This window comes from Rhinolophus ferrumequinum, chromosome 16 (assembly GCF_004115265.2).
Source record: "Rhinolophus ferrumequinum isolate MPI-CBG mRhiFer1 chromosome 16, mRhiFer1_v1.p, whole genome shotgun sequence".
NCBI lineage: Eukaryota > Metazoa > Chordata > Mammalia > Chiroptera > Rhinolophidae > Rhinolophus > Rhinolophus ferrumequinum.
Window position 1 is genome coordinate 14,160,182 of NC_046299.1, and position 20,679 is coordinate 14,180,860.

General features: G+C 37.4%; 1 protein-coding gene across 1 annotated transcript in view; it reads left to right on the forward strand.

Annotated features, from left to right (window-relative positions):
• The window catches only part of DCLRE1A (DNA cross-link repair 1A), a 56,477-nt gene extending 53,072 nt beyond the window's left edge, over nt 1–3,405 (forward strand). Inside the window, exons 10-11 of the mRNA XM_033131392.1 lie at nt 1,140–1,281; nt 2,365–3,405. Of these exons, the coding sequence (XP_032987283.1) occupies nt 1,140–1,281; nt 2,365–2,525 (303 nt within the window). The 3' untranslated portion in view covers nt 2,526–3,405. The remainder of the gene's footprint in view (nt 1–1,139; nt 1,282–2,364) is intronic.
• The last annotated feature ends 17,274 nt before the right edge of the window (nt 3,406–20,679 follow it).

Consider the following 20,679-nt stretch of genomic DNA (forward strand, 5'->3'; position numbering starts at 1 on the left):
AAAGTTAAGAAAGGGCAGATAGTTTCCATTAAAAAAAACCCAGAAGGTGGGGTTTATTGACTGTCTCCCCAGTCGGCTGTTAGCTTCCAGAAGGTGAAGGCCGTCTCTCCCCCACCACTCCAAGACCAGCACTTGGCGTTAATACTGAGACAGATACTGGATGAGTGAGTTGAATAGGTAGATGTATAAATGGGTACCAGCATCTTTTAGAACATTAGAATAGTTCAGAATATGTATGATTAGGGAAGAAAAAGGAGTCTTTGGGAAATCCAAGATGACGCTGCATGCAGTTCAGATTTTATATTATTTTAAATAAAATTCAAATTTTATTATAAATTTACACTAAGCCTTTGAAACTCTGGGATTAGTCTGAAGACCAAAAGTATTAGATTTTTTTGGATCCCTTGTGCCATTTTATTTTTACTGAATTTCCTTTATCTCTCAAAGATTGAACTTTGGTTATTGATTTTCTAAAAATGTTATCAAATGTCATCTCTTGGAATGACTTTAGTTTGGAAAATTCTGTATTCTACCCCTGATTTGTTAGGGAAACATGTTACTCCCAATTGTAGCAGCATGAACATTTTAATATTATTCTAGTTCATATTTAAAGGTGGAAAGGAGTAAACACCTGAGAAAGCCACTGTGCATCTTTAAAATGTATGTCTGTGTTGAGTATATAAACTTATTTCCATCTTTCTATCCATCAATCCTCTCCTGGTGTATATGCATGGAGATATGTTTGGATCGATGTTTGCCAACCTCTAATAGGAATAGTATTAGATACCAGTATCTCTAATATTAACATCCTAATAGTAGCAGGATTTGGAAATTTTCTTTTTTTGGAAGTTCTCTGAATTGTAATGTTTTAATACATAGTTACGTTTAAAGTTACCCATGTTACTTTTTTTCAGACTGTACTTAAGCATGTTTAACTGTAGATAAGTAAAGAGGAAAATATTTTGTTTTTCAGTGATTTTATTCTTTCGGAAGCTTGGCACTAGATTGTTGCACACTAATGCTTACCAAGTGAAAACTCCCTGTGACTATGCCGACCTAACATCTTTAATCATTCTGTTTTATTCCACGTAACCCATCTTTATTGACCATTAAATCAATATCCTATTTTCATTTATCAGGATTTACAGAGTCATTTGAAGAAGTGCGATGGGAGATATGATCAGATTTTGGCTTTTCGACCTACAGGATGGACACACTCTAATAAGTTAACAAGTATAGCAGATGTTATTCCCAAGACCAAAGGAAACATTTCAATATACGGTATAACTATTAAATGTTCTCACTTTTAATGTTTGTAATTATTTTACATTTTTAAAAAAGGGCTGTAGAATTGAGATGCAAGAAAAACAGGTGCGACAGAATCTTTAAACAATTCAAAAGTTTCAAATCGCTCTGTGTACTCTAAACCTGTATCTTTCATACATTGTAAACTGATATAAAGGAGTATGACCGTAGTAAATAGACATGGACTAATACAGATCGTTTGTGTGATCAGTGATAAGTACAGGAAATTGTAGAACTACTTGAAAGGAGAGTGTGCAGTTGTGCCCTGGAAGTTTAGATGACGCTGTGAAACTGAGAGCAGGAAAACAACGGATTAGATGTGGTGACAGCCAGAGTTTCATCTTTTAGAGGAGGTTTACCATTGTCCTCAGAAGTGAGCTTATTATATTGATGGCTGATTTGTCACTAGCCCAGTGATTTACTTTCAGCCTCTAAAGACCCTCATTTACTCAGAACAAGCCCCTCTCTGCCTTTCACTGTACTTTATCTTCAGTAAAGAAGATAGAGGGATTTTTAGGATTTACTTTCTCTCTTTTTGCTTTTTTTATGTGTGAGAAGCTTAGGGGCTGGAATCCGCTTCCTTGCTCTGGAAATCAAGAGTCTCCTGCTTATTGTTCTTCAAAATTTACTCATATTTCTTGCAAGATTTCCCTGAAATTAATAGCTGAGCGAACTGCTTACAGGGAAGAATTCTTTCGAAAGAAAATTTCTCCCGGGATTTTCCCGAAATTCATAGCTGAGCAGATTGCTTCAAGGGAAGAATTGTTTATAAAGAAAAGCCTACTTATAAATAAGAATCTATAGAAATGCATATTGTTGTCTGAAAAGTAATAGAATTTTTTAATATTCAGTTTTCATATTTTAATATGAAAATTTTTATTTTAATTTTTGTTATTCATAAAATAACATTTTCTTTTTATCAGAAATAAAGAATCAGGGCGTTTTTGACAAAAATACTCTGGATTGCTTTTCTTTTCTCCTTTATTTTATTTCAGACTTGTGCATTTTTAAAAATTAATTTGATTTTTAGTAGGCAATATCTTTTTTTGTGTGTTTCAGGAATTCCTTATAGTGAACACAGCAGCTACCTAGAAATGAAACGTTTTGTTCAGTGGCTGAAGCCCCAGAAAATCATACCCACCGTGAATGTTGGCACCTGGAAATCTAGGAGCACGATGGAGAAATATTTTAAAGAATGGAAATTGGAAGCTGGATATTAATGTTACCTCGAAGGACTCCGTAGTAATTAAGTAACTTAGGTGTAGCTTGTTAGTTAAATCTTTAGTGATACAGAATACACTTTATGTTGAAAAACCTCATGAAGGTCGCTCATATAGCTTATTTTCTTATCTACGTTGGAAATAAAATGTTCAAGGTGCTGCGTGCCTCTCAGCATCATCGGTGATAACTGGGACTGGTCTCCCTACGACCTTTGATGCTTGTCCCTCCAGTTATATTCTGCATCCAACCTTCAGAGGGGAAATAAAGGCAGGTTTTGGGGCCAAAATGATTCATGATCATGGATAATTAGATTAAAAGCATTATGTATAAGTAATTATGTGTCTTTAAAATCATTTAACATGGAGCATATTTTTATGAGATAAAACTTTTATATGATATATATACTTAAATTAAAAAATAAATTTGCTGTATAATGTCTTGGTTTTTGGTATTTATACCTGTGCCTTTCATGCAATTTTATAAAATTTCAATGAAAATAATCTATTATTTTACTCTGAAGTGACTCAAAGAGTCTAGATAATTACTCAATAAAGGACAGAGGAAAGTTTGCATGAATGATATTTATCTGAACTATTTATTCCAGATAACAGATAACTGAAAGTTTAGATTGTAGTGTTTTTTTAAAAAGTGAGTTTAGATTATTTATTTATGATCTTGATCTCTCCAACACAGATTAAATAGCTGATCCAAAAATGAAAATTTTATGCAATGCATATTAAAAATATTTTTATGAAGTTTAAATAAGAAAATGGGCTAGCATAAAGAATATATTCATTAGTTTATATGAGTGGTTTTGCATTACGTCTGGCAATAAAATTGACTTGGGGATTTCTTAATAAACATTTTCATGGAAAATTATTTTCAGCTTGGATTTTACTCTGTTGTGGAGGTAAGGGCTGTAGGGGTCACATTTAGGGGAGGAAAAGCTTTTAGGGGCACAGTGGTAATAAATCCAGTTTATGTTCTCAGTTGACTTCAGTTACACACTTAAAATATTTTAACTGGTTTGGGCTTGGTGCCTTAAACTTTTTATAATTAGTTATAATTAGAAAATGAAAAACTATATAGTCTACAAATATTGATATTTTAATGTAGAGGAGATGGTCAAGTCATTTAGGGTCATTTCATTCATTTTTTTCTGGAATTATCTTTTTTCCTAAGAATTTTATTAAAAATATAGCTAACATACAATATTGTATTAGTTTCAGGGGTACACCATGATTATCTTGACATTTATATACTTAAAGAAGTGATCACCATGATTAATCTAGCAACCATCTGATACTGTACCACGCTATCACAATATTATTGACTGTATTCCATGCTGTACATTACATCCCCATGACTTATTTGTTTTATACCAGGAAATTTGGACCTCTTATTCCCCTTCCCCTTTTCCCCTTTTTAAATTTATCAGTTACAGTTGACATTAAATATTATTTTATTTCAGGTTTACAGCATAGTAGTTAGACATTTATATAATTTAAAAGTGATCCCCCAACTAGTCTAATACCCACCTAGCACTGTACAGTTACTACCATATCATTGATTATATTCCCTATGCTGTACTTTACATCCCCATGACTATTTTGTAACTACCAATTTGTACTTTTTAATCCCTTCACTTTTTCATCCTGCCCCCAATCCCCTCCTATCTATCATCCCAATAAATCTAGTACCCTTATGACACCATATATAGTTATTACAATATTATTGACTATATCTCTTACGTTATACCTTACATCCCCATAAGTACTGTGTAACAATCGATTTGTACTTAATCCCCCCTCTACTTTCACCCACATGTGCGACCCTCCTCCTATCTGTCAACCATAAAAATGTTTTCTGTATCTATGAGTTTGTTTCTGTTTTGTTTCTTTGTTCTTAGATTCCACATATAAACAAAATCACATTGCATCTGTCTTTCTCTATCTGACATACTCCACTCAGCTCAACACCCTCCAGTTCCATCCATGCTGCTGAAGATGGTGAGAATCCATTCCCTTCCATGGCTGAGCAATATTCCATTGTATATATGTACCACCTCTTCTTTATCCATTCTTCCATCAACTGACTCTGAGGCTGCCTCCACATCTTGGCCATTATAAACAATGCTGCAATCAACATACAGATGCACATATCCCCTCGAAGTAGCATTTTGGATTTCTTAGGATAAATACCCTGACGTGGGATTACTGGATCCTTCATTATCTCTTCTTATAGCCTTTGTTTTTAAGTCTATTTTATCTGGTTATAAGTATTGCTAACCCAGATTTTTGTTTGTTTGGTTTTTTCATTTCCATTTTCATGAAATACCTTTCTCCATCTCTACTTTCTGTCTGTACATGTCTTTCAATCTGAAGTGTCTCTTGTAGGCAGCATATATAAGGGTTTTGTTTTCTTACCCATTCAGCCCTTCTATGTCTTGATTGGAGCATTTAATCCATTTACATTGAAAGTAATTAGTGATAGATATGTAGCTATTGCCATTTCATTATTCATAATTTTGATTTTTTTTTTCCTGTCTTAAAGAAGTCCCTCTAAGATTCCTTGTAATACTGGTTTGGTGGTGATGTACTCTTAGCTTTTTCTTGTCTGGGAAGCTCTTTATCTGTCTTTTGATTGATAAATAATAGCTTTGCTGGGTAAAGTAGTCTTGGTTGTAGGTCCTTTCTTTTCATCATATTGAATATTTCCTGCCAATCCCATCTGGCCTGCAAAGTTTCTGTTGAGAAATCAGCTGACAGCCTTATGGGAACTCCCTTATAAGTTACTAGTTGCCTTTCTCTTGCTGCTTTTAGGATTCTCTCTTTGTCTTTAACCTTTGCCATTCTAATTATAGTGTGTCTTGGTGTGGGCCTATTTGAGTTTATCCTTTTTGGGACTCTCTGCACTTCCTGGACTTGTATGTCTATTTCCTTCACTAGGTTAGGAAAGTTTTCAGTCGTTATTTCTTCAAATAGGTTCTCAATCTCTAGCTTTCTGTCTTCTTCTGGTACCCGTGTGATGTGAATATTGTTATGTTTGATGTCTCAGAAGTCTCTTAAACTATCCTCATTATTTTTTTATTCTTTTTTTTCTTTTGCTGTTCCAATTGGGTGTTTTCTGCTACCTTGTCTTTTAAATTGCTAATTCGAGCCTCTGATTGATCTAATCTGCTGGTGATTCTTTCTAGTGCATTCTTCATTTCAGTTATTGTATTCTTCTGACTGGTTCTTTTTCATGGTTTCTATGTTCCTTCTTATATTTGTAATCTCTTTGTTGAAGTTCTCACTAAATTCCTTTGAGTAATCACTATTTTGAACTTTGTTTTTGGTAGGTTGCTTGCCCCCTTTTCATTTAGTTCTTTTTGTGGATTTTTCTCCTGTTCTTTCATTTCTTTGTTTCCTCATTTTGGCTGCCTCTCTGTGTTTGTTTCTATGTACTAGGTAGATCTGCTGTGTCTCCCAGTCGTGGCCAAGTGACCTTATGTAGTAGGTGTTTTGGAGCCCAGTGGCAGAGTCTCCCTGGTCACCTGAGCCGTTGCTCCAGAAGTGTCCCTTGTGTGGGTTGTGTGGGCTCTCCTGTTATAGTTGAGCCTTGATTGCTATTGGCACTTTAGTGAGTGGGATTGACCCTCTCAGGCTGAATGGCTGTGGGGTTTGGCCACATCCATAGCTTATGAGGTGCTGTGCAGGAGGATTACAGTGCTGAGTGGGATTCACCCCAGCGGGCTGTGGTGCCTGTTGAGACCACACTTTGTGTGTGTCACTTGTGGGGATAATTGGGCATGGCTCTGCTGTGGTCTGAAGCCAACCTCCAAGAATGTTGGTTCTGGGGCCTCTTGGGAGGGGCTCCGGTGCAGGCCTAGGGCAGCCACTGCCTGTGACTGGCCAGGGGCTACCTGGTAGGAGCTACAAAGTGATCTGTGGTTGTTTGCTGCCTGTGCTAAACCTGGAGGTTCATGGGAGAGGTGATGCTACAAACTGAGGGTGGCTGCCACCAGTACCAGGCCTAGGGTAACTCTGCAAAAAGTCAGGACACTGGGAAGCCTGCTGCCACCTACCAGATTCCTTAAGGTTCAGCCACTGACAAAGCCTTGTGCAATATGTGAGTTGGGTGAGGCAGCGTCTCAGGGAGTCACTAGAGTGCGAAGAGTTGTGGTCACCTGGTTAATGTAGACTCTAGTTTGGTGCCAGTGTTGAGCCTGGAGTGACTCAGCAAAAGTCTCAGAGCACACCAAAGCCAGTTGCTGCCTGCCTGGGGCCTGTGGACTCTTCCAAGAAAGAGTGTAATATGGGAGGGGCTGGCTGCTCAGGGAGAAAGTGCCTCTGGCACTGCGGGAGGTGAGTATGATGAGTCCCAGCTGAGTCAGTAGGGTGGAGCAGCAAAACTTACCAGGCCAATCAAATTCAGATTTGGCCAGAGGGGGTGGGCTCAACACAGGAAAGATGGTGCCTGCCTGCCAGCTGCATGGAAGGTGGACTACTCACTGAAAAATGCCAACTGTTCTGAGCCCTCCCCTGGAAGCCACATACCTCAGTCTGCCCCCCCCCCCCCGGTATGTCTCCAAGGCCCTCCGAGTCACCCTCCTTCCACTGGAACCCAAGGTGAGTGCTTGTGAGGGAGTGAGTCTGTGTGTGGGCCATTTAAGAGAATGTATGGATTTCCCACAGTTTTCCATCCCACCCGAATGGTTGGAATTCCCCACTGTTTTTGACAGCCAGATATTGTGGGTGCTCTTTTTCCCAGAACCAGTACTCTGGGCTGGGGAGGCTGGTGTGGGGGTCTGGGGTCCCTCACTCCTCTGAGGGGATCCTCCGTGGCCGAGATATCCCTCCTGATCCTCAACCAGCAAGGGAGGTTTGGGGTCCATTCTGTGTTTCTGCCCCCTTTTCCTTCTCAAGGTGGCCTCTTCTTTATATTTTTAGTTTTAGGACTTCTGTTTGGCTAGACTTCAGGTGGATCTCCACGTTGGTTGTTCTATAATTTAGTTGTAATTTTAATGTGTTCATGGAAGGAGGCAGGCACAGTGTTTATTCCGCCATCTTGGCTCTCTTTAGAATGATCATTTTCATTGGTAAAAAGATTTTTCATGATTTTGAATGTTTTACTTTGAAAATCCAGGCATGTTATTTAAGAACAGCTTTCAGTGCAAAAATATCTTTTTATACAAACAGCACTATGTATGGCAACTTAGAATGATTTTGTTTTACCGCGATTGCTGCAGAACATACAAAATCTCATTTAGGAACCATCCAAAATAGTTTTGTAAACAGTCACAACCTAACTTTCCTAGGCTCTGTTGAGAGCTAGATATGAGACTCTTAGGTTCCAATACCTAACACTTTGATAGGTAAAAAATTTCCATTTTAAAGTGAAATAGAAGAAGAAATTTACCATCATCCCAAAATAAGTGGATAGTAACTCTTGAGCATCCTAACCATGCATAGAGAAGGAGTAGAATTAAGGCAGCATAGGGGAAAATGTTTTACTATATATGTATTTGGAACTTTTCAGGAAGCTTCTTTACCGTCTTATTTGACATTGAACATTGAATGAGCAGATGCAGTGATTACAGGTGAATTTCAAGTTCTCATGACTTTGATGTAATAGGAAAATACTTTCCATTTGATATCAATGCCTTTTAAATCTAAGTCATTTATCAATTACTGTATATTTGTTAGTGTCTTCAGAACAACTAATTTAAATTAATGCTTTGTTCAGTTATTGAGTTATATTCCTGTGAATTTGCATTCAGAATTTCCTTATCTGGTTCTGAATAACCATCAGTAACTAGACTAAGGAACTAGGAAGTGTACTAATTCCCAAGATGATCTATCTTGAAAGAGTATTAGTAGTGGCTTGTAACTTTTTCCTAGGGGGCTGAGTAAAAGCTAAGGTATATAAAACTCTTAAAAGATAAATTTGAGTGGTTTTATATCTTCAGAAAGGAGAAATTGGGGTAGGCTGGAATTGTATGAGCTGGTTGGTGAAATAGGATACACATGAAACTAATTTAGAAATACAAAACAGTATGTAAACAATTCATGAGTGATCAATTGCACTGGTGTTTAAAAAGTTCATTTAATTTAAATCAAATTGGATTTATATACGTGCTTCTCTTATGATTAGGACTGTATTTTGTGGTTTAAATCCCTATAGAGCTATTGTAAATTACATAGGGGTTTAAAAACACCTAAGAACACTATTCTCTTTGTTCTAAATATGATAAACCTTATTTCAATGAAAAAAAAGAAGTTTTGTAAAGTCAAATTACATCATCTGTCTAAGCCCTTCTGTCATTTCAAAATGGAAAGCATGAGCTTAAGATCATACAATGGCATCAAAGCAGTACTTTAATACACTGTTAGATAATGTCATTAAACTGTGTTTTTAAGTTTATTTGAAAGAACTGTTATGGACTTCCTGTTGTGGCTCTGAGCTCTGATTACATATCACATGGGATAAGCAGAAAAAATTGTAAATGAACTAAAAGCAGCAGTGTCTGGAAGGGGAATAAAGGCCAAATACTCTTGTTTTGCTAAATCAGCCAATTTTTTTTTTGTAATACTGTTTTTTATCCTTGGAAAGAGTGCCAAACTCTGCTTTGTTATGTTTTGGATTTTAAAATAGCTTTATTGAGATACAATTCACATACCACATAATTCATCCATTTAAATTGTACAATACAATAGCTTTTAGCATGTTTATTAGAGTTGTGCAACTATCACCACAATCAATTTTAGATTATTTTTATCACTCAAAAAGAAATTCCTACCCATTAGTCGTTACTCCCCATGATGGAGTCCTCTCCTTCCCGCTCCATCAGCCTCTACCTACTCCTTGTCCTAGGCAACAACTAATATTTCTGACTCTATAGATTTACCTATTCTGGACACTTCATATAAATAGAACATGTGGCATGATCTTTTCTGATTGGCTCTTTTGATTTAATAGTATTTTCAGTTCATTCATGTTTAGCATGTATTAGTACTTCATTCCTTTTTATGGCCAAATAATATTCCATTGCTTGAAAATACTACATTTTGGTCATCCATTCATCTGTTGGTAGATATTTAGGTTGTTTCCAATTTTTGGCAATGATGAATAATACTGCTATTAACATTGGGTACAAGTTTTTATGTGAGGACATATGTTTTCATTTCTCTTGGGTATATGCCTAGAAGTGGAATTGATGGGTCATATGGTAACTGTGTTTAACCTTTTTGAGGAATTGCCAAATTGTTTTCCAAAGTGCTATACCATTTTACATTTCCATCAGCAGTGTATGAGGTTTCCAATCTCTCCATATCCTCACCAACACTTGTTATTTCTACTTTTTTGGTTACAGCCATCTTGGTGAGTGTGAAGTGCTATCTCGTTGAGGTTTTTATTTGCATTTCCCGAAGACTAACGATGTTAAGCATCTTTTCACTAAGTCTGTTTTGAAATAGGACACTTTAAAGAGAGCTCAATAAAATAATTATCCTAAAATGTGTTATTTAAACCTAAGCAAAATAGTCAGTTTGATAGACTTTAGCCTTGATTTGCTAGAAGATAATGATGTTTAATAATGACAAGCTTATAGTTTTAGTTCAATGAAAATTATTTGAATTAATAATAAGATAAATTTAAAATGCATAGCAACATTCGGGTATCATGAAGTGGTTATATTCAGTGCAGGAAAGACAGACTTACTGCCTCAGCTTGCAGAAAGGAAGCAAGACTTACAAGTTGGAGAGGAAGACTTGCGATAGGAAGGTTTTAAATATCAGGGTGGATGATACCAGCTGACCTTGAATAAGCAATGTCATTTAAAATGGCCCACAATGTTGATGTGAATATATAAATGTAAATTTGTATCCAATTTTTAGACTTCAAAATTGCAGCATGTTATTTGAAATCTTCTCTGAATGCTAGATAATGCAATAAGTAAGTTATTGAGTCCTGTTCACCCTAAATCCTATAATTATGTAATTCCTGGTTGACATCAAGTTTTTTTTAAGTGCATAATAAAAGCATAGCGTTTTAAACAACTCAGCTATTCCCATGCCGTGAGATTCAGCCAAGAAATTTATCTTTTTGTTTCAAAGCTGTTGACTTTTATATAAGAACGCTACACTTATTCTAGGTTGTGTCCTAGTAATTTATTCATATGTATTAAAATTTTTAACAAGTTTCTGACAAAGAACAGGTGAGGTAAGTCAAGAGTCATTAGAAGGTCAGCATAAAGTTCTTTTTGTCACCATTTGAAACCCTGGACAAAAGGAAACAGGTGGGTTTGGTTACATTACCCTTGCTGTGCCAAATAAATAGTTGAAGAAAACGTTAAATATCCTTTTGCTCCATGTCTGCATCTGAGCTAGGAATGGTGCTAGATGTTAACTGTGCTAGCCTTTTCAGCTGCTCAGTGTTTAATGGTAGAAGCTTAAAGCTTCTTTAATACATTGCTTGAAAAAGTTTATTGGACTCCTCATTGGATGACTTCTTCATTCAAGGAACATTTACTGAATGCTAATTTTGTGTAAGACACTGTTCTGGGCAGGGGAAGGGGCTTGGGTTTCTGAGGGAAATCCTCAGAGACCAGGTAGCATTTGTAGTGGGATTTTAAATATGAGTACAATTGGGATACTTATGGAGAAGATAAAAGCTAAGAATGGCAATGATAGTGGAAAATAAAAAGGGGATTGTAAGTAAAACTTCCTGTTAAGGAAGAGGTGGATAGCATCTATACATCCAAGAAATATTTTAAGTGTCTACACAAGGAGTTCAAAAACAACCAAAAAGACAGAGATGCCTGCCTTTACAGGGCTAATGACATATACAAAATCAACGAGAAATCCTAATACATTATAGGGGAAATATGATGGTGTGGGCAGAGGCAGAGTCTAAGCTGGGAGTTGAAAGATGAGGAGTACAGCTCAATGAAAGCCGAGCCAGCTCATGGTCCCCTCCTGACATTCAGTCACAGTCAAAAGAACAACTTGACAAAGACATATTAGAAGCCTTTTGAATCTTTTCTGCAGGCTCACAAAAATGTCAAAAGAGGAGTCTTATTTTCAATCTGTATTACCAAGTTAAAAGTTCCTGTAAAAGGAGAGAATTTTTTTTTTGGCCTTGCAGATAACTTCCTTGTTAAATTCCCTTATTAATTCTAATAGTTTGCCATAGATTCTTTTAGTTTTTCTCCATATATAGACGTTATATGCAAATGACAGTTTTATTCCTCCTTTCCAATCTGTATACCTCTTATTTATCTTGCATTATTAAACTGAATGAAACCTCAAGCAGTGTTGAATAGAAATGATAATAGTGAACATCTTTGTCTTGTTCCTGAACTCAGAGAAAAGTGTTATTTTGCTGTTAAGCAGAATCTTTTTTCTTTTTCACCCTTCGCCACCATCATCCTCCCCTTTGGCAACCATCAGCTTGTTCTCTATATTTATGGGTCTGTTACAGTTTCTGTTTTGTTTATTCGTTTGTTTTGTTTTTTTTAGATTCCACATATAAGTGAATCATACAGTATTTGTCTTTCTCTCACTTATTTCCCTTAGCCTAATATCCTCTAGGTCCATCCATGTTGTCGCAAATGACAAGATTTCATTCATTTTTATCACTGAGTTATATTCCAGTGTGTGTCTGTATACACATCTTCTTTATCCATTCTCCTATCAATGGACACCTAGGGTGTGTCCATATTTTGGCTATTGTAAGTAGTGCTGCAATGAACATAAGGGTGCGTATATCTTTTTGAATTAGTGTTTTTGTTTTCTTCAGATAAATATCTGGGAGTGGAATTGCTGGAGCATATGGCAGCTTTAATTTTTTATTTCTTTGAGGAAGCTCCATAGTGTTTTGCATAGTGGCTGCACCAGTTTATAATCCTACCAACAGTGTATGAGCGTCCTCCTTTCTCTACATCCTTGCTAGCACTTGTTATTATTATTTTTTTAGTGATAGCCAAAAGGAGAGAATTCTTAAGCTAAAATGTTAATGGAATTTCAGTTAAATTGGTGGATAGCACCGTCTTATTTTTATCCTCTCTACCCCAAGAGTCATTAGCATGGTAGTAAAAGTATTAAAAAAGAATAGATTTACAAGAATAATTGCACTAGTGAATGAGAGATTTCAACAAGTAATTTCTGGAAGACAGAAAAAGTGAACTGTACAGAATGGACAATAGATGATATGGAGAATCTGGAATGAATTGAAGTTGTGTATTTGTGTGTATATGTGTATATAATTGGGTAATGGAAAAACATATTATTAACTTGAGGCAAACTAAAAGCTGTACAAGAAAGAAAATGTAACCTTAGTACACTATGTGGATCTACAATGAACTGTATTTACAGACACGTGATGATGTAAATAGTGATTAACGATTTAATCAAAATCAGTGACATAATGCTATTAAAGAATGGAGAAAGAAGAAGATGTGAGAGAGAATGGTTAAGTCAGTTTCCTGCTGAAAACTCTTCCATGGTTCCACTTGTAATTTGAATAAAAGTGAAATTCTTTACCATGATTTAAAAATCCCTACGTTGTCTGTCCCCTGTCTGCTTCCTTGATCTCATATCTTCCCACTCTCCCCTTCTTTAACCACTGTTCAGTGACACTGGCCTTCTTTCTCTTCTTTAATCAAGTCAACGTCTTCTCCTTTGCTCTTGATCTTTTCTCTGCATAAAATGTTTTTTTTTGTTGTTGTTGTTGTTTGGCAGAGTCTAAGTTGGCCCCATATACCCATTTTCCTCTTCTTCCATAGTACTAGAATTTTAGCTCAGTGCATGGCTGCCCAGAATAGAAACCATCTTTCCAGTCTCTCTTGAGGTTAGGTGTGTCTAAGTGACTAAGTTCTGGCCAAAAGAATGTGAGCAGAAGAGATAGGAAATTGCTGAGTTGTGTCCTTGTTTTGAGAAGGGAGGTGCCCTTCTCCTTCCGCCATCTTGCTGTTTGGCACATAGATATGGTGGAACCATCTTGGACCTTACATATGAGAAGCAAGAATATAGAAGGTGCCCAGATCCCTGGATAGCCTACTCTCAGGCTATTATATAATGCAAAAATAAGCTTCACTTGTTTAAGTCATTATTATAGGGTCTGTCACATACACCCAACCCAAATCGTAGTTAATGGCGCGCTTGCCCTAGATCTCCATGATACAGGCTCAACTCAATGTCACCTCAGAGAAACGTTTCTTGACCACCCTCCCTGAACTCTGTCTTTTTAATCTCAGTTATTGTGTTTTATTTTCTTTATAGCACGTAGCAGTACATTGTTTTATTTACTTATTTGCTTTTAAATTGACTTTCTCCTAGAATTTAAGTTTCACGAATGCAGTGATCTTGTCTGTTTTGCTCCTTACCTGGACCCGTGCCTAGTACATAGTAGGTGAATAATATGTATTTGTTGAATGGTTGATTACATCACACTGCAAGTCAATAGATAAAATAAGTGAATCAATAAAAAAACTGGCATACCCATATTATTTGGAAATACAGAGATAAATTAAGAGAAACAACAACTAAAATGTTCTTAAATGGCTGCTTCTGGGTACCAGGGCTGAAGCAGGGAACTAATTTAACCATTCTTCTCATTTCTTCTTTCTCTGTTTTTTAGTAGCTTTATGTCACTGATTTTGATTAATTCATTAATCACTATTTACATCATAATGAGTCTGTAACAGGTAGAATGGGGTACTAGTGTTTGTTTTTATTATAAACCCTTTAAAGCTACTTGATTTTTGTTTTTTTACCTTGTGCATATATCACTTTGGAAAAGATCAAATTTAAAAATAAATAAAATACTATGCGGTCCTAAAAGTAATGTGGTAAAAGAATGTTTAATGACATGGAAAGATATCCACAACATGAAAACAAAAAGAGTAGGTTAATAACATGTCAATATGTAGAACAGGATCTATTTTTGAACATGCATGACGTGCGTATGCATAAAAAAGATGCTATCTTATAGTCAAAGCATATGGGAAATTCCTAACTTTAGACATAAATAGACATTCAATTTTTATTAATAGAGTCAATTTTTCTCGATTAACAATGTTGAATGACCATGAATATGTAAAGACTTCAGGTGCGAAGGAGCACATGTTGTCTTCCTTCGAGGGTTCCTACAGGCCTTAGTGACGACCTTCCTTTTAGCCATTTAATGAGGAGTTTTACCAGCATCCTAAGAGCAGTGAGGAGCCACTGAATCTGTTAAGCAAAGATGGTGTGATGAGACTGGTTTTAGGCAGATTTCTTTCCCTGTATTGTGGAAATGGTTTAAAAAGAGAAGCCCAGAATCAGAGAAACATGTTGATACATGTTTGGTACATGTTGACACTCAATAAACACTGAGTGTCCTTCTAAAGAAGAAGGAAGACTCAAGAATGAGGCTCAGAATTCTGACCAGGTTACCTGGCTGCACAATAGGCTGTTCCTGAGCAGTAACACAAGAGGCAGTTTGGGCAAAAGGGAACCAGTTGGACTCATTAGTTTATAGATTCCTGATACTCATTCACGTGAAGTCAGTCAGTGAACAGTCGGATCTGCAGGGCTGCAAGACCCTGGCTAGAAATAGGTTTGAGAGTCACCAGCATAAAGATGCTAGCTTGAAGTCAAAGGGGGAATAATATTTCAGTAGAATATACACATAGGGTGAGAGGAGAAGATAGGACAGTCCCTCCAAGCACCTCCAAAATTAAAGGACAGAAGCCATGGAAGAGAATAAATAGGAGCAACCAGAGAGGAAAGGGGAAATCTGGTGTCACAAAGAAGGGAGAGTCGCAGTGAGGAATGCTGTCATAGACCATTAAGATCAGTCCTGAAAAATGCCCGTGTATTTAGAACGAAGGAGTTGTTAGTGGTCATCGCTTGGAGAGGTTTAGAATAGACAGGGAAGTCATATATTGGGAACTATTTTATGGTGTTAAGGAGACTGATGGAGTGATCAGCACCTTTTTCTCCTTTTCAGTTTTTTTTCCTTCCCTTAATTTAATGCATCTTTGAACTTGTACCCACTGCTAAATTGTCACCTTCTTATCAAAGTTCCAATGACTAGTTTGGCAGCAGGGAGGTTTTTCCACTTGGTCACATTTGTAATCAGTTCACTATCCGTGAGCTGACAGGGACCTATTTGTGCTGGTTCAGAATGCGGCTCTCACAAAACCAGTCCTCCAAATATTTGGCTTTTTCTACTTTATGATTACATCCACAGTTTCTGTGTGTCTTGTTCATCTTTTCTAGAATAAAGACACACACACGCATACACACACACACACACACACACACACACACACACACAAGATCCAGAAAAGGATAAAAATTATGCTACCATCATATTCTTGACTATTGATTGACGTTTGTATTGTGTATTTTTCCAAATTTTCTTGGCTAAGGATATTCTCAGCACATGGTTATTTTCTGAATACAGCTCTTTCCCCCTTTATCTGCCTTCCTTCAAGCCATTATTTCTCTTTTTATCACAGCACCATAATATTATTACTTTTCCTTCACAATTACCCAACCCTATTTCTTGCTATTACTTAAGCAACATGAAACCTCTCTGTTATCTTTACCATCTTATATTTCGTGATTTTCTCTTTTTACTAACTCTCAGAAGCAACAGTGATTTGGCGAATTGCATAGGGATACTAAGGACATCATTGTTTTATGTACTGTGTTAAAACAAAATATTTCTAATCGTATACCACCTGTTTTGTCATCAAAACATTCATTCAAAACACACTCTACTGAGTGCCTTCTGGGTAGTGGGTACCACGTATGTGCTGTAGATTTCAATAGCAAATACAGGCCTTAGCAGCTATTTAATAAGTCTGTGAATGAATAAGAAACCTCAGGCAGCCACTGATACTGACAGGAGTTTTGGGGGAGCATAGGAGATGAGATTCGGCCTCACACTTGGAAAACCATGGAGATAAAGCCATGCCAGCATTCCACAGGGGAGTGGTGATCCCTGCCATCTCAGCCCAGACAGGAGAAGATAAAGTGATAGGTGGCAGGTCTTGAGTAGCTTTTAGAGATAAACATGAGTGAATAAAGCACCTTCACTCCCCAGCATGTCTCTGTGATGATGAAAACCTTTTGGTGCGGATGGCCACCAACCAAAGAAAGAGGAAATTTTTCCAGCTCCAGTTAAACATGGTGAAATTATCCAAGTGAGCTGGGGATACTAACAATATTTCGTGCTGATCAGAGGGGTCCAGGGTTAGCTGTACAAAAAGGCTGTTGGTGTCATCATCATAAGCCTGTGATTAATTCAGAACTCTTTGAGAAGAGATATTACTGATGCAACAGGTCTCGTAATGAAAGTTTTTGGCTTAGTTTTCAGAGACTATAATTTATCCCCGGCGCTGCCACTAATTTTGTGACCTTGAGCAAATTAATTCACTTCCCTGAATTACTGAAATAGATCTATTTCTTCCACTAGAATGAGAGAGCTGTTGATTTCAAGGTCATACCTCTATGATTCTATGAGTGTGTTAGGTCCGTTGCTTTTTATTTTTTTTTCCCCCAGAGTGTTTCATGCTTTTGCAGGACTTGGAAAGGATGCTTTTCATCAGACTACTTATTACAATGGATATGTTCTTTAATATTAAAATATGTCAGATGAGAAAATGTTTTGAGCCAATTTAATTTGTTTATTTAGTATCCTTTTTTTTCCCTTGGATATAAACAGCAGGACTTCCTCCTGCTTAGGTTCAGGGCCTTGGAGGAAGCACAATGAAAGGATCGTCCCTTATAGTGGTGTTAAGTAAAATGCTTGTGTTAGCTCTAAAATGGGGCCAGGAGCCAGTAACAACCTATCAGTAAGTAACAAGAGTGAGTAAGCATAGCACATTCATTCTTTAGCATTCTTAAAGTATGGTGAGCATCCAGGATCAGAACAAATCCACAGATGCAGATGATTCATTTTGATAAGTAATGTGTCGCTACAAATAAGTGGTGAGACCTTTATGTTACATCAGTTGCCAAGTAATGACTTATAGCTCAGAACTGCAGTTCCCGGAGTCCACCTGATGATACAGTACGTAAGCAGGCTTTGGTACATCTATGGAACCTCTTTGGTAATTCCGTTAGTGGATAATACACTTTAGTATTTGCTCCTCCCCTGCACTGAGAATAAATTGATAGTCCACGAGGCATCAACAAAAAGGATATATTTGAAGGTTTGAGGTGGCTTCGGGGAAAGTTGGAAGTTAAAACATACAAAAGTTGAGGGACCCTGAATAAGAACTGCTCACTTCTTGCTCAAAACAGAGAAATTTTGCATCCCACCTGCTTCGCTTACTCAGGATTCCCTCTACAGGCATATGATAGCCAGGTTTCCAAATGGAAAATGGGTTACTTCCCTATTAGGCAGGGCAAGACTGAGGTCTGGCACCTGATGGGAGCACAAGAGGACAGAGCTGTTCTACTTTTAGAAAAAAGAACAGCTTTTCAAAGTTCCATTCTCTTTTCTTTTTCTGGATTATTCTCTGAAGACAGCTCTTCAACCACAAAGGTGATGGATACACACTGCCAGCATACAAATCCCACTGTTCATAATTCATCCGTTTTTTGCAACTCCTTTCCTTCCATTGCAACAGCTAAATGTTCAAAAGATACTAAGCATGTCCCTCTGTTTATCCTTAAAGAGGTCCACGGAGACGTTTTTTCATCATTTCCTGGCTTGGAGAGAGGATGTTGTTAACCAACTGCCATTTTACTGGTCAGATTACAGTGTCAAGACTAACAGGGCAGCTGGTTTGCTTCACCGATAAAAGAATGAAAGACCTTGCTTGTAAATAGCTTTGTCTGTGTTAGCAAACTCTTAAATTAGTCTTGCTACCCTCACATTCCCCAACTGCTGCTTCAAAAGCTCTGCTCCATTCCCAGGCTGGGAGTCACCCTGGTGACCCTGGTGACTCAACTTGATAATCAGTTCTTGGAGGTTTCCATTGTGCTGTTGGCTTTGAATTTGGTGGGACTAGGTGCCTCTGTGGACTGTTTGCCTGTTCCTGGTCATTTTTCTCTTGGAGGAGGGCAGGGGTTGTTGGGTGCAGGGGGGTGGGGGGAAGGAATACTCCCTTGTTGGCGTTTGAGCAATGGTGTGCTCTGAATCTTTCCACCACTTTACCTCACACCTATCATTAGCATTTTAAAAATAAAAAAGGTCATTTATTCCCAACCAATGCCAAGACTCTGGAGTTAGTGGCCTCTTGGCTTTTCTGAAATTCTGAATCTCACCTCTAAGTTCTGCTAACAGTTGATACTTACTCCATCTTCTTAAAAATAGTCACCTGACAACTTTGCAACAGCTTCTGGAAAAGGAGGTTGGATAATAGAGGAGAAAAGAATATAGTGCCTAAAAAGAACCAAAAGAGAAGGAAGAAGAAGAGGAAGACATGGAGAACAGGAAGGCAAAGGAGAGGAAGAAGGCAACCAGATGATGAAATGAGGCCAGTTTTTGAAACAAAGCATTTGCCTTTATCTCTTCCGGAGACATGCAGTAACTTCCCACTGCGAAATGTTCGGTTCAGTCACAGAAGGACTTTTTAACTCTTCATAGGTATCTTTCTGAGCTTCGGAAGAAATTACTCCAGACGACGGTTTAATAAGTGGGTGAGAATAGCTGAAACAGCTCTTCTTCATTCTAGGGTTTCTCAGAGCATGGTCTGTGGGCCGCTAAGAATCACCGAGAGCCCTAGTTTAAAAAAACAAAGACAAATTGCTGGACCTACATGAGTATTTCCAGGGATGGAGTCAGAATTTGCAACCTACAGTGGTTTTTCTGTGTTTTTGAGGAGGAAGACCCTGGATGATTTTTAATGCCAACAAAAAATTGTGTATCACTACTTTAATCCGTGGAACTCAGAGCTCTGTAAAAGATAAAATTTAACAATTTTTTAGCACTTGAGTCATCAGCCAAGAAATGTGGGTGTTGCTTAGCATTAAGCATCCTGCAGCATTAAAGAAATATGTGTGTACAAATACTGAGAGAAAACAGTTGCTGCATTGCTATGACAGCAGTCAGATATCATAAAAGATACCAGCATAATAGGTCATGAAAAAAATAAGAATTAGAAAGGTCCTCTGCCGATAGCTTAAGAATATAAGTATGTATGAGGAAAAAGATGACACACCTGAAAGCAAAGTTTGACTAAGGAAGTGGATTTGTTGGGGGTCTCTTAGCAGACTGCACGGCAGTGAATTTCTAGCACAAGCTGCCTTCTCTCCACACTGAAAGCACTCTTCACTGCCTCGTGGAGGGCGCAGGCTCATTCTCAGCGTTTGCGTGCTGTGGTGCCAGGAAATGCAGCTGACTTTTAATAGTACTTTAATCTGAGGCAGAAAAACACATCTCATGCCTAGCCAGGTGGCTGGCTTCTCCCCACAGTGCAAACAAACTCACACTGCTGGATTTTCTCCGCTGTGAGCTCAATGTGCAGGAGCTTCCAGAATGATCATAAATGACCCACAGAAGGGAAGGGAGTAAGGATTGGAGAGAGGACAATCCAGCTAAGGGTATAGTGAAAGACCAAACGTCAGGTACGCCTGAAAATCTGGTCTCTGAGAATAACCCAAGGCACAAACAAGCAAACAAACAACCACAATAGCCCCTATGCTTTCCATTTTATATTGTGTAATGATCCATCTGCAAAACCGTTGTTGTTTTTTAATGGATAGGAATAGAAGGAAGAAATTCCCATGTGTGTTTAAACTTAAACCAAACTAAATCTATCAAAAATGAGATTGTTTTAGATAAGCAATGAGGTAGAAGAACTGAACATTCCAATAAAAATAAAAACTGTCAACAATAGTTTATTTGGGGTATCCAGAATTAAGATTATTATTTTTTTTTTTTTTTGGTGGTCAATAATCTACTTTGAGTGGGATTAAATGAATATTTTATGGAGGAATGAATTGGATAGAAAACAATTGTCTGTTTTTTATTTATAAAGATTTATGTTGATAGATTAGAGAGTTTTCCATTTTTTACTCAATCCTAGTAGGTTTTGACAAATACTGTTTCCCTATTGACCCCATATACTTATTTTTTGTTTTTTTCTAAAGAGGTGACAGATGGGAAAGACATAACCAGCAAAGGTAGAGGAAGAAAAAGCTGGTTAGCAAGACGGAACAGTATGTACAA